The 14,640-nt window shown below is 49.4% G+C and overlaps 1 protein-coding gene across 2 annotated transcripts; it reads right to left on the bottom strand.

Moving 5' to 3' along the window:
* Positions 1 to 441: 441 nt before the first annotated feature.
* On the bottom strand, positions 442 to 13,134 carry kansl1l (KAT8 regulatory NSL complex subunit 1-like). 2 transcript variants are annotated; one of them, XM_037489184.2, is made up of 16 exons: positions 12,817 to 13,134; positions 11,209 to 12,279; positions 8,458 to 8,593; positions 8,052 to 8,204; positions 7,583 to 7,662; positions 7,062 to 7,233; positions 6,160 to 6,316; positions 5,805 to 5,933; positions 4,054 to 4,200; positions 3,734 to 3,831; positions 3,360 to 3,472; positions 2,998 to 3,124; positions 2,797 to 2,906; positions 2,366 to 2,486; positions 1,378 to 1,607; positions 442 to 915 (listed from the first exon to the last, which is right to left on the bottom strand). In XM_037489184.2, the coding sequence occupies exons 2-15, from the start codon at positions 12,207 to 12,209 to the stop codon at positions 1,404 to 1,406; spliced, it is 2,748 nt and encodes a 915-aa protein (XP_037345081.2). In that variant the 5' UTR covers positions 12,210 to 12,279; positions 12,817 to 13,134; the 3' UTR covers positions 442 to 915; positions 1,378 to 1,403. The 2 variants fall into 2 exon arrangements, with proteins under 2 accessions (XP_037345081.2, XP_037345080.2); XM_037489183.2 differs by having other exon boundaries at positions 8,458 to 8,596.
* Between the last annotated feature and the right edge of the window lie 1,506 nt (positions 13,135 to 14,640).

Consider the following 14,640-nt stretch of genomic DNA (forward strand, 5'->3'; position numbering starts at 1 on the left):
GTAGATGAAAGATATTATCAGAGGAGGTCATGCATACGGGATCAAAGTACGAGCTGTTTCACCAAGTCTGTGGCCCTGAAAAGCTCTGACCTCCATAAATGTAAATCTCCCAAATCTCTGTAACGACCTCACATCTGTCTAGGACAGTTAAAGTACACCCTGCAAGACATTTCACACGTGACTGAAATAAATAACAAAAGGCGCCTGGACACTTAGCGTGTCCATTTCTTTAGAGTTGCTCAGTTGGTCAGAAGACATCTAAAACATAAATAGTAGGAAGTGTTATGTATTAATATTTTCTACGAAATGACCGGTGTTCATACCTGTAAATCAGAATTATACTGCTCTTTCATCTAGAGGAAATGAATCGATTTCTTTCTCCCTTGCAGTTACTTTTCTCTCCACTCTCCTCCCTGTGATTGTTACCATTTGAATCAGCAAGACTCTGTAAAATATAGTGGCTGGCAAATGTTTACTAACAAATTTCATAAAAATATATTACAAATATAGCATCAACAGATAAAAAATACTAAAAACAAAAAGTACATGTAAATCAAGTAAAAGTTACATAAATATGTGTATTTTTTTAAGTCTTCATATATTGACTTTGTAAGACAGTTGTGAAAATAAATAGTAAGTGTCATCTACAAACAGTATACAAACCTGAGACTACATTGGAGTTATGCTGGTCACATCTCTTTACATACAGCACCGTTTATATATTAAAACCTGAAAGTGTAGCAGAAGCTACAGTAGTTATGCTTTTAATACGCAATAAGTATTTACAAGTAAACCAATAAAGCAATTAGCATATAAGAAATCAAACATATCAAATCACTGTTCTGGAATGTATTAACTATCCAAATTAAGGTTCCCTCAGCACATTTTCTCCTTGTGGTTCCAGCATGAGGAGACCTGGGAGAAAAATTAAAACAATGAATTAATTGGACAAATATTAACTGTCAAAACCGCCACTTCCTGCATGATCAATATTACTCTGAATGAATGAATTATGCTTTGGTTAATGATAACGGAAACCAAATTAATAAATCAAGTGGGACATTGGAGAGATGAATGCATGCATAGATAACTAAATACAAATTATTGAATGATTGACGAAGAAAATCATTTACTAAACTGAACAAATTAATACTAAGTACTAAGTTTATTAATGGACTTATTAATAATTTCTTACATGTATCTTACATTTTACGTTTTATTATAATGATTACAACTAAATTGTTTATTATTATTATAGTTTTTATAACTTACAAAAGGAAATGATCTTGTAACCTGCCAAATGAATCAACAATGAAAGAATTCGTGAAGCACAAACAAGGTGAATAAATCTGTGAAGTGCGCAATTTCCCAACTCACATGTAGAACCCGAAGGCCCCGCCGCCTCAGCTGCCGCTGGGTGTGCTGCTGCGGCTGAGTCCAGCAGGGGGCAGCGTGGCGCCAGAGGACCGCGCGGGGGACGGACAGGAGGTGGAGGCACAGCCGCGCTGAGGCCACTCTAACGGAGCTCCGTCCAGCTTATCGGAGAGAAGAGCGTCCGCCTCGCCCACGGCCAATGGGAACACTCGTGGCTCCCAGGGGGCCTGAGGCTGCCGGAGGGCAAAGGTCATATCATGGGAATGAGCTAGTTTATTCACATTTTTTACAGTTGAGTATTTGTGTTGTATGTAGCACTTTCAAGAGTATAATACGTTTATCAATAACTCAATTATCTATTGAGTATTACACATGAGGGAAATCCTAATTAGATCCATACAAATGGTGACATAGTGTCCAAAGCTCACTGTCATGAGGCCGAACGGCTCGGATGTCTGTTTAAAAAAGAAATCTAACTGCGGCCCCTGCTTTAATCAAGGATTGAATGGGGGCTGCGGCGCTAAAGAAGCGCACATCAGTGAAGTGGGGGACATTTGTGGTGTGGAGACGGTGGACAGCGACAGCCTGCCTAAGTGGAAACTCATTCCTCCTCTAATCAAAAGGGAAGTGGCACGGAGCACTGCAATCAGGGAATCATCAACTGGGGCCGAGTGGAGAAGTATCTGTGTGGGCTCTCGAGGATGCGTTTAGTCTTTTCAACTCACAGTATGACTCACAGAGAGTATTGATTAGTCTGCAGCGCCAGCTTTGCTACTTTGTACTCTACATTTCTTGTCTGAAGCACAAATAACTGGAATACTGGGGTTGAAGAAATGATAATCTGTGAGCAATGTACATCTGAATCTCCTTTCCTGCTGAAACTGTGAGGTACAAACAGAAAAATTGCTGGGGAGGACTAATCCGTACGGGTTCCCTGCGGTGGCTCCTGAATCGTCACAGTCCGATATTCGTTCGGGGCTTTTGATCTTACCAGCCACTCCTCTGAGCTCTGCTGTTCACCAGAATCCAGCAGAGCACAACCCATCTCCGCGGAGCTCTCCTCTCCCGACGTGCACGCCGCGCCCCAACTGCCCGATAACCTGCTGCCGGATCTGGAGGGACAAAAAGAAAAATCCAAAAACAAGCGCACCCCATGAAACTTCACCAGTGAATGAAGCACAGAGGGGAACAGTGGGCAGTCAGCGAAGCGAGCAGGAATAGGATTTAAAACATCAGCTGTGTCTCTTTGTTAAAAAAAAACTTAAAAACGGGACAAACGCTGCCCGACGTTTCTGATCATCCTCCCTCAACGACCAGACGCACTCCTCGCTTTGGTACCACCTGATGTATAAGTATTCCACCTGACCGTCTAACCTTGCCTTTCTGAGGCCGTGTGAGTATTTTCGTTTTTTGTGTTTCCACCTTTTAGAAAGCCGGCAGCATTTTCTTTTCCCCCACGACCAGCGTAATTTCTCCCTCTGCTCCAAGTGCAGGTGTCTCTGTGCAAACACTTCGTTAGCGAGGTCCTCCACCTGAAAACACACACACACACAATGAAGATGCCACTTTCTTCACAGACCACAACAAACAACACAGCTCCTGTGCCACGGGATGAGGATCTACCTGCTCATCCTCCTCTTCCTCTTCCTCCTCCTCCTCCTCCTGCTGCTGCTGCTGCTGCTGCTGCTGCTGCTCCTCCTCCTCCTCTGCCTCCCTGGTTATCAGAGATGATGCATCAATCTCCCGCCAACTGCAAGGAAAGAAAGACTTAGAGGTGAAGAACAAGGCAGCGTGCTTAATGCCAGTACAAAAATATTGGATAAATAACTAAATGCGTAAGAACAAAGAGGCACGGTGACAAAGGTGATTACAATCCATTCATTTAGTGATTGTGAGAAGCCCGAGTAAATTCCATGTGCTGTTAAAAACATTTTCAAAAAGAAAGAACTGAAAGAGCCGTGTGTGACTGAAGTTTTGTTCCACACCTGGGCGTCAGGATGTCTTTGTACTGCAGCTTTTCCACTTTAGCCAGAGACATGGGGATGACGATGTTGTCGATGTTGTACACACTCTCCCCCTGGCGCTTACGAATGAAGCCCTTACAAGGAAACACGTGTGACAGTTTACGCCGATGACTCGGAAGTGTTTACGTACATCCACAGCACCAGGTTGCCGTGATACAGGTTTTCTGTGGACTGACTAGCTTTTATTTCACAAAGGTGCTTTTGAATTGATTTATTTTGAATCATAAAAGGTCTTTTTTTTTTACCAGTTGAATGTTTTATCCTGACCTGGTTTTAGGACAACGGCTCATTTAGGTCAGGTCTGGGGTAAACGTCACAGTTTGTGCATGCGTTACCTGCGAGGTCTTCTTGCGCGAGAACTGTGTGTAGCTCTCCTCGAACGCTTCATCTGAGGTGTTTGGGTCACAGAACCGGTACAGGACATCTTCTTCGTCTGAATAAAACACATAAATATCGTTGGGCTGAAACAGAGACTCCATTAAAAACACAGCTAGTATCCATAAAAAAGGGTGTATTTATGTAAGACAATATGTCCTCTGGTAATGGTCTTTTTTTTTCTCCCCTGGATGGAGAGTGTTCCCTTTATGCCTCTAATTCCAAACTGATCCACTGTCTATGCGGCGTGCGGGGTCAACACACAGCTGCAGACGCACACCTTCTGTCGGCCTGGGGATGTGTCGTCTCTTCCTCTTCCTCTGGTCGGCTCTGCTGTGTTGACTCTGAGCAGAGCCGTCCGTCCTGATAGGCGACAGACCCAGAACTCTTCCTTTACGACGCCTCGCATGCTGCTTGGATGTGCGACCTATAATGACACACACACACACACACATAGGAATTCCCTTTCATCCTGAAACTGCCTTTCGGTTTCCTCAGGGATTTTACGCTTTGGTTGAAGTGTACAAAAGCTAATGTTTAACCGTTGGTCCTATTCTTTTTGCAGTTGCCCGCCTCTCTGTTTTCTATTTCTGGCTCACACCACCAGCTTTATTTTGCGGTAATCACGGTGCAGCTAAATGCCGAACAAATGTCTCTTCCGATTTGCTGATTAAAAACTTTTTTTTTTAAAAGTACATGGTTGTTTTTTAGGGTCTTGATAGATACCTCTACCTTTTATCAACAACACTGGGCAAAAAAAAAAAGAAGTTAGAAACATGCAGTATGTGCACAGACATAGGCCTGATGACTGGAAACAGCTGCTAGTTTCAATCAGATTTCACAAGGGGAGAAGTTCACAGCCAATGACGGAACTAGAGGGAACAGACGGATGCCTGGAAGCCACCTTTCGTTCCCACAATAAAGTGAATCACAGCGCTCTCCATTCTCACGCTGTACAAACGGCTACCATAGCGAACTATTGAATCATTTGCGTCATCGGCATTTATTATCCGGCTCACATTTCCATCTGCTTTGACTGTTGGTGTAATCTCATTCTACTTTAGCCACAATCGGCTATGATGGTGTTTACGTGACTCCTTTCTCTGACAGACATCATCATTCAAGCTGACAGGCCGATCGACCGAGTGGTGGGCGAGCGACATGTTCAATTGGCCTCCTTTGGGTCTCCTACCTTATTCACTCTCTACCTCTCCCACCTCAGCCATAGTGGTTTTATACTCAACACAAACGGTCCATCTGGTACGTACACGTTCAATCATGGGTCCCCGGGCGAACAGGGGACCCTCTAAAATCGACACAGCATCGCTCGCATTGGGTCATTAAACGACAGTGTGGACAGTCATGGGAGCGAGGAGTACTTAAAGCCCCGGAAGCACAGCTGCCAGACGTCAATGATCATTTACTAGCGTCAGACTAATGAAAAGAGACACATATTGATGTCTGGGGGAATGCAAAAGGATTTAATTTCAACCTGCTTCTGCCTTGGGGCCCCTGGCATGTTAGGAGCCACTCATGATGTTACGCAAGTCAAAACAGGAGCCATTTTAGCTCCAATTCTCCGATTATTTTATGATGACAAGTCATTTGAATCTAAAAAATATATATATTTTAAGATTTGTTAAAATGTTCACAAATTATATTCATAATAACTCTGAATCAATAAATAAACAACGGAGTGTGTATTATAACGAGCAAAAGGGGACCAAAGCACCAACAGTGATGTAGTTACAGCACTTCTAATAACAAAGTTGGGACTGTGATGCTGCGACAGGCAGCGGTTCCTTTGCAATAACATCAAATTACCATCGACATCAAAGACAAAGACCTCAGCGCCGCCCCACCGGCACAAAGAGGATGCAGATCAAAAAGCTGCCGACGCTCCTGTCGGTTCCATGAATAACAAAAGCAAGAGTTTGCGCGTGCTCACGGCGCGTTTTTAGCGGCTCTAGGCGTACTTGTGTGCCCGTGGCGCGGTGTGAGATCGATACCGGTAAAAAGGCAGGCTCTTACGGCTGTGCAGCGGCGTGGAGCTGAATCCGTGCACTCCATCGGTTGGCTGGGCACGGATGAACCACAACGGCCTTTGGGACCACACCTCTCTGGCCGGGAGTCTCCTGGAGTGCTGGGGCCAACGAGTGTCTGGAGGAGGAGGAGGAGGAGGAGGAGGGGCATTGCAAAGTAAGCGCTCAAAATAACTGTCAGGTATTTTCCATCGATGCTTCCGTGCGGCACATCCTGTGGGCTGCAGACGTCGATTTGCAAACAACACCTCAGAGTCAAATGCGAGGCCAAGGGGAAAAAAAACAAAAACACATTGGACTTGACGTGTCAGAGAACAATAGATGATAGAAGTTTTTCATCCTACCGGATGAAAGCGAGCCGCTGGAGGTCCTGGAGGACGGGGCCCGACTGGAGCTGCAGTCTGGGTCGGAGCACAGGACCGAAGGATCGCCAGACGAGCAACACGGACAGGAGGATGACGAGGGAGGAGAGGGGATGGTAGACGCTGGCTTCCTGGAGTCCTGAAACACACACACACACACACACACACACACACACCGTGAGAGGGGGGGAACCGAGGACATGAAATGTTTTTTTCATAAGGTGGTAAAACAAGAGCACACAGTTCCTCTAACAACAGCATCAACGCAGCTTTCTCAAAAACACAAAGCTGTTAAAGAGGTGCTTATATAACAGCTAATCTCCCTCAGGGCTCTATGCTCGAGTGTGTGTGTTCAGTGAGAGGGTGAGGCTCCTCCGCTGCGATGGAGTGGTACGTTAACATGTTCTATGTTTGCATATGAGCTACAGAACAGCTCGGTGGGGGTTAGAGATAAAATGAGGCTTCCACCTAACGTGTTGATCAAAAGGCGCCGCAGATTCAAAGTCCGCTCGGAAAATGTTGGTCATAACAAAGTTAGAAAATAATTATTTTACAATGTTGGGACACTATTGGTTAGTTATTCACACCTCCAGCAGGCACAGTCCAACATAACATGAACAGTTTTTCACACGCACATGTTCATTTAAAGCAAATCCAACAGATTTTGTGGTTCGATTGAAAGCAGGTGTGCGGTTTGAACATTAATTATGTTTAATTTGAGGACCTTTTTGTGTTGTATGGCATTCCAAAACTGAATCCTGCTTTTCACATGGCTCGGAGAATGAAGGAAATTGAATAAGCTAACAAACATTTTTGCCTGCAGAGTTAGTCTGGTGGAAGAAATAGTTAATAATACCAGCTGGACAGACTGCATGTGTGCCTACCTCTACACCGCTGGGCTCGCAGGAGTAGAAGGGGAACAGTTTGGGCTTGTGGTAGGTGACCAGAGGTCGGGTCCGGGCGCACACGCACGACACATTTTTGGAGAGCCTCTTGGTAGCCGGTCTCCTTCTCTTAGAGCCTGCGGGCTCAAACGCGCGGTCTCCTTTCCAACCGCTGCAGGGAGGAGATCGGGTGAGGTCTTGGACATGTCAGCGATAGGACTCGAGCTAAAATGTTTGTCTTAGTTGTTCTAGAGTATTAGAAAACAATACACAAGCAGTCTTAAAGATTGGATAGCTTTTATCTTCAGAGCCAGACCAAGCTCCTTTCCAACTGGTTACGCTGCCTGGAACTCGGATCTGTCATTTATCAAATATACCCATGGTCTACTCCTCCTTAAAGGGTGTCTCGCATAATCTAGCATAACTCAAGAGTCCCATGTCTGATTCAGCTGGAAATGATCTACTCCAGAAGAAGGACTTGCCCTCATATATATGTGTGTGTGTGTGTGTGTGTCCTCTACCTCCTCTTGGGTTGTTTAGATAGCGGTGAAAAGCAGAGGGGAGCCATCAGGCTGTTGACAATCTGGCTGAGCTGAGCACTCTGCAATACAGACATCATCCATATGATGATTGATTAATGAAACTTTAGTGAGAAACAGAACTCATTGCCTGAGCAGCGAGCGGGCAAGCCATCCATCCAAGGAAAGGGATGGACAAACCCCCACATGGTGTTCATACACGGTGGAAGCTTTGATTTTGCTGGTGTGTAAGTGATTACTGTTTGCGGGGAGATTGCCGTGTGACTGTGTGTGTGTTTGAAAGGATCACACAGCACTGGATTCCCAAAGAGGATGCTAGTTTTTTTATTGATGCCATCGTTTCCCCAGGCGTAGCAGACATGCATGTTTGATGAGCTAGCAGAGTTCAAAAGGATTTTCTCCTCCTGCAGCCCATGCAACAGAGGGGTGTGCGCTAGCTCGAGCCTCCCACCTGTCTCTCTATGTTGTGAAGAAGGCGCGTCGGGCTGCAGTGTTCAGCGTCAGCATCCGGGGCCGAGCAGGACAGGCCGGCCATTTCTCTCAGCAGGGTCTGCTGGATCTGTCCGTCTGTCAGCGGCTGGGCCTCCGCGAGCACCACGCCACCCTGGGACACACACAAACCACCGATGGGGGGTCATTACCACAGGGCGTTTTTTTCCTCAGCAACATTTTACTGTTCACAGTGACAACAGTCTCACGAGGGTCGGTGGCATCGCTTTAGTGCCGACTTCATGAAGCTCACCTTCCTCCAGCGTGGTTCAGTCACGGTGCGTTTGATTTGTTCCGGAAAGAGAGCGGGCGCCGACTGAACCGGCGCCTCTATTGATGTGGGCACGGAGGACGTCCGTTTGTCTCACCTTGGCAGAGCGGATATGCTTGTGCAGCTCCACCAGCGCCGGTATCCTCCCCTCCAGGTCGGCCAGACGGAGCTGCAACCAACTCCATCTGCTGCACAGCTCCGCTCGCTCTTGCAGCCACCGCCCCTCACAGCTGCTGCTGGGAGGACGAAAGAGAGGAGGGCACTCAAACCCGTGTGGTGGCATTACAAGTCTTCCGTCAATTAGACCCTCACAAGAAGCTCTTTGGCATTTGGCCGCGAATGGGGAAAGATGCCAAGAGAACGAACGCACTCGCAGACTCCGACTTGTCTGTGAACGGCAAGTGCACTGGGGGGTGGGGGGGGGGGTGGGGCGGGGTTGGCGCGTTGAGAGTTGGTGTGCGGCGACAGAGGGAGGAGAAACACAAAGGAGGGAAGAGGCCACAGATTGTGGGACACAAAGAGAGCACCATTTGCAAATAAAAAAATAAATATATTTGTCATCTTATGAACTATTTCAATCAAGTTGCCTGCCACGTAGCCATGAGAAAGGTGGAGGGGAGGGGGGGGACAAAAGCTTATCTGGGCACAGCTGAATTGTTTGATGTGTACCTATAGTACGTCTCCATGGCACTAGCCCGTTCAGTTTGGCATTGGTCTTGCCGTGTGTGCATGGTTGGCCTCAGCTCGGCAATAGTTGCCATGGCAGTGCTCTTGGACCCCCCCCCCTACTTCAAACACTCAGGGAAAAAGGTTAGGGCCAACTTGCAAGCAGCCATACACTCTGTGGGGGACAGGGGGGGGGGGGGTTGCGAGGTAGCGGTTTTATTACTAGCCTACTATACTACTATTTTTCTAACTTTCAAAATGACTGCTTCTGGTTTAAAGCGGAGATAATACCTGTGTTAAGGAGCCCCCCCACCCCTTCTCTCCAGAGATTATGAATCGGCCCCGCGGCGCTTTCCAACTGTACAATGAGAAAATTCCTGGAATGTTTTTGGCCAAGCAGTGGGCGAGTAAGTGACAGGAGAGGAGAGGAGAGGTTGCCCTGTTACCCACAAACACGCATATTTGTTAACAGAGATTTCAGCACTGCGGAATAACAAATGAGATCTGACAACCCACTGGCTACCCTCCAGAGTGAGGAAGTATCGTCGTGGTTGAATAGAAGACCAGCCCCAACAAGCCGTGCTGGGTTTAAGGGCGATCCGGTTCAGATTGTGTTTCTTTACTTTTGCAGAGGCGTCAGGGTGTGTTCGGCCCTCCCCGTGCCGTGGCGTTGGAAGGAATAACAAACACTCTGAAAGCGTGTGAATGAGCATGGGGGGGGAGGGGGGGGGTGCGACCACGTCACTGCTGTGTGAGGTAACGCGTGGAATGTGAACATGACCTACCCCCCCCCCCCTCCAGCATGGAGATGTCCTTCTCAAGGTGGAACCTTCCATAAAAACTTTACTTTACTAGCCAAGCACATGGCTTTGTTCAATGGACTGGTACGAAAGGCCAGTTGAAGGTTCCTAGAGAACTGAAGCTGGCCAAATTAAAAGACACACACACTTCCTTCTTCCTGTTCTCAGTGGTTATAGAACATATGCCAGATTTGTTAATAGCTCCTGTCTTATTGCCAGGAAACAAACTAAAGTGTTGAAGAACTACGTCTAACTGAGGAAAACGTGGAGGAAAAAACTCCCCAGTGCCACAGCCAGGAAAAAAATCTTTATAAAGAATATGCTTCTTTCACTTATTCCCAGACCGAATCCAGATTGTGTATTCAGGTGAACACGACTATTACAGTCTGTATTTTGCTGTTTTATAGAATGTATTCGTGGACATTTCCCGCAATATCAACAAGAGCAAAGCGAAGACTAAGCAGGATCTAAATTCTCCTTTATGATCATTTTTCTTGATACCGTCTGGTGGGTTCCCTACCGGATGGAACACACAATCAAGATGTGACACAAGTACAGCAGCCAACTTTCCACACACACACACACACAAAAAAAACAATTTTTCTCCAAGAAAACAAGGAGGAGCAAAGTGGCACAGAATGCTTTGGTACAGGCTTGCTGGCATGGCCCAGATGACTTCCTAGCCCGCGGGGCTCAGAGAACCGGCCCGTCTGTTGAACGAATGACTGCAGCACGGGAAGAGAGCGCCTGTTGCGTGCATAGCTGACAAAAATGTCATCACACACTTTGCAACCGGGAGAGACTAAACTTGTGCTAATGACAACCAACATCACCGAGTGAGACATGCGGGCACACACACACACACACACACCGTGGTGGACACGCACTGACCTAAAACTTGTCCCTGAGTGAGCCTTCTCTCCGGCTCCCACGTTACTTCTTTTTTTAATAAAACGGAACACGACTGCTCCAGCTGGAGCCACAGCTGGGTTCAGGCCACTGAATCCCCCACCCACCCCCAGGACGTTTGAACAGGTAGAGGATGATGATGTTTTTCTTCAACACCTGCTGGTTAACTTTGTATTGGACCCTGTTTGAGAGCACACGGTTTACCTAAACTCCACAAGCAAAACCCGTGGTTGAGGGGGTTTCTAAATCCGGCCCTGTGTCGTGTGTTTAGTCAGCTGAAATAACCACCTGTGACACGTATGTTACCGCGGCGTGGCTCCTAAAAATATGCTCCTTCAAAATGAGGAACAGGCTTTAAAGGGACAATGATGAAGTTATCTTTTTTTCTTGAATGATTCAAGAGTGTGACCATGTGATTTCTGCGTTGAGGTGCAAATCCCACATGCAGCCAACTACCTGCTCCTTCTACTCACACAGCTGAAGCCTTGTTTGCCCCGTGGATCTCCTCCTCGTCCTCCTCCTCCTCCTCCGAGCTGCTCGCCGTGGCCTCGGAGTCCAGAGCCTCCTGCAGGCCTCTCAGTATCGCCTCGCTGGAGCGGCTGAACTCCGTGAGCTCCGCGAAGGAGCACGAAGCCGTGGACGCCTCCGACCAGGAAAGACGGGGCTCGCCCCCCGGGAGGTGAGGCGGCCCGCCGGGGAGCGTAGAGTCCGAGCCGCCGAGGGGAACGCCGCCGGGTCGCAGGTGGCTCTTCAGCCCCTCCAGCTGCTGGTTGCAGTGCAGCAGAGCGTGCTCCCCCAGCAGGCCTCGCAGCCTCATCTGAAGCGTCTGAGCACGGCCGTGCAGCCCCACCTGCCTACAGAACTGCTGCTGCTGCTGCTGCTGCAAGGCCGCGTCCAGCTCGGTTCTGGAGGCCGGCCGGTCCGAGCTCCCTCCGCCGCTGCGGGGCCGCAGGCAAGGCGGAGGACGGCGTCCCACTGCGGCCACTTTTGTGTGAGAACACGAGGGAGGAACACTGGTAAAGGCAAGAGAGTGGCGGTGCACATCACCACCATCTGGCCCACGTTGAGGAGCACTATGGCGCCCGAGCAGCAGGCAAGGACCTTGGCTATTGTGCTCGGGGACAGGGGCTAAAAACATGTCCGGTACACCTGGGAAGACGCAGGCCACCTGATGAGAATCAAGCAGGCTCTGGCTGAAGGAAAGCAGGCCGAGAAGGGTAGCGGGGCTGGGGATGAATACCGCTTCACACTGGCTGGACGGCGCCTGAGGACACGGGGGGAGCAGAGGGTCTGCGGGGACGTCCCGGAGGCCCGCGGGGGGACACGGGTCCAGAGAGGGAAACCGGAAAAGGTTCAGCCACATGTTCTGGATGTCTCCGTCATCCGCCGACCCCATGCGAGACTCAGGGTCGGGAGGCGAGGACAGGTGGATCCCGTGGCCATCCTTCAGGATTTTGGTGAGGGCCGGGGCCATTCCTCCTCTCCTCCCCCCTCACCCCACAAAGTTCAGAGCAGAAAGCTTCACAGGGTGCTCCTTCAATGACCTGGATGAAGAACAACATGTGAGTTTCTCCCACTAGAGACATGCTGCAATGCTTTATTATTGTGTGGGGGGGGTGGGGGGTGGGCGTGTACAACAGAAGCAGAGCGGCTGAAGCGAAGAGAAACGGCGCATTAACGTCTACAAGCGGATGTTGACGCATTGTGCGGTTAACGGGTCCAACTCACTGCGCCCTTCTCATCCTTTATCACAATAAAACCCCGCCCCCCCTCCAAATGTTCTTGGATGGCCGGGATTAAAAACGTCACCTAGCATCACTCGGACTGTAGAAAGATAACGTTTTTCCAAAACGTTAAACGTAAAGGCGGGTTGTTTTGAGTCGGGTAACGTTCAGGGGACAGAGGTAACGCTGTAACGTGACGTTACTTCTGTTAAGTGTATAGTTAAATGAAGAGCGAGCGTCACTTAAACAGTGTGACATATAAGTGATACACGAACATTAGCTTAAACGAGTCAAATAACGGACGTTAACCGGCCATGGGGATTTTTTTTTAATAACGTTGACGTGAACGTTACTCACCCGAAGACGAGGTAACGTGAAACCGTTGACTAAACATTGTTTAGTCCAGTAAAAAAATAAAGTTACAGCTCGATAGAACATGAAATCTTTATCGATAATCGCTTTGAGGATCCTTTTCAGGGAAATCAACTCCAACCGATTTGTCTGGCAATCCGACTGGCAGTCCAACGGGGACATGTACTTGGTTGTCCTCTCCTCGGCTTCACTCTCCAACTGCCGAGAGGACGGAGCGCAGCGCACTAACGATGGGCGGGACCAGACGCGTGATGCCTTCACGGCCTCTTCAGAAGCTCCGACTTGGGAGAAATCGGAGTGAACTGTGCTAAACCAAAGTTCCCACTCAGGGAACTCGAGTTGCGTAAAAACGCTGTGGGAACGCCTCTGCGTGACGGCGTCATATAGCACATGTGAAATCTAACCAATGGCGACCAGAGCGCTATAAAGGGACCCGAAGGGCAGGACCATTCATCTCTGTGCCTTCATCTAGTGCGTGCAAAGTTTTTTACTATGTTTTCCACATAGTAATGGCTGAAGCGGTTTGTCCAGTGTGTCTACCCTTGCAACCGTTTATTACGGGCGATGACTCACACGCCTTGTGTGGTGTCTGCCTGGGCATGGAGCACGCTCAGCTAGCCCTTGAGGGGGCTAGTTGTGCAGATTGTGAGCGCGGGACCCAGACGCTCGTTTCCGGCGTCGGAGGCATGCTCCGCGGCTTCCTCTCCCCCGGACAAGACGGCGCTCTCACGTTCTTCCGGCTCCGAGGAGCTGGACGTGGTGAGTGTAGAGGCGCCGAGGCGACTCATTCCCCCGTTGCCGCCAAAGAACTGCTGGAGGTCCTCACACGAGCCGCTGCCAGATTCCATATCAGCTGGCCGGCGGGTAAACAGCAGCCTACTGCTTCCGGGAAGCTGCAGGAGCGGTTTTTACCTTTCCGAAGAGTTCCTCCACGTCGGTGCTTGCCGTTCTTCCTAGACGTCCACACTGAGGTGTCGGCGTCCTGGAGTAGGCCGGTGTCCTCCCGCGTGTACAACCCGCGTACGGCATTGTACTTGTCTTTAGCTGAGGCTAAGCGACATGGCTACGTGAGTAAGCTGGCCGCGGAGGAGGCCCTGGCGGGCCATGTCTACCCCTACGCCGTGTCGCTGAGGTGCTGCCCACCAAGCCTTCGAGGAATACCTCGGCTCTGGTGGGCAAGGCTTACTCGGCGGCGGGGCAAGCGGCTTCCTGCCTGCATACGATGTCGCTTATCCAGGCGTATCAGGCAGAGCTGCTGGCCGACGTGGCCTAGGGGAAGGAGCTAACTCCGGAGGCAGTTTGTGACGCGGCTGACCTCGCGTTGAGAGCCGCGAAGGAGACTGCGAAGTCCGTCGGCCGCTCCATGGGAGCCATGGTGGCGCCTTTGGCTGAGCCACCCCAGCCTCAAGGAGAAGGACAAGGCATTCCTCCTTGATGCCCCTCTTTCCCTGGCAACACTCTTCGAAGGTGCCATTGGGGCCTTTGCGGTGGCGGCCGCCTCGATTTCGGGGCTTGCTACCCACGGTCGTAGACCCCCAGCAGGCTCTGGTGTTGGAGCAAGAAGTACAGACCCTGCTGCGGAAGGGAGTCGTAGAACGAGTTCTCCCTATTACAGCGCTACTTCATTGTTCCAAAGAAGGATGGGGTTTTGCGCCCGATACTGGATCTACGCCGTTTGAACCGTGCTGTTGCGAAGTTGAGCTTCAAGATGCTCACTCTCAAACAGATCGCGCCACAGATCAGGTCCGAGGACTGGTTTGTTACGGTGGACCTCCAGGACACTTACTTCCATATTCCCATCCTCCCACG

Source organism: Pungitius pungitius, chromosome 10, assembly GCF_949316345.1.
Source record: "Pungitius pungitius chromosome 10, fPunPun2.1, whole genome shotgun sequence".
NCBI lineage: Eukaryota > Metazoa > Chordata > Actinopteri > Perciformes > Gasterosteidae > Pungitius > Pungitius pungitius.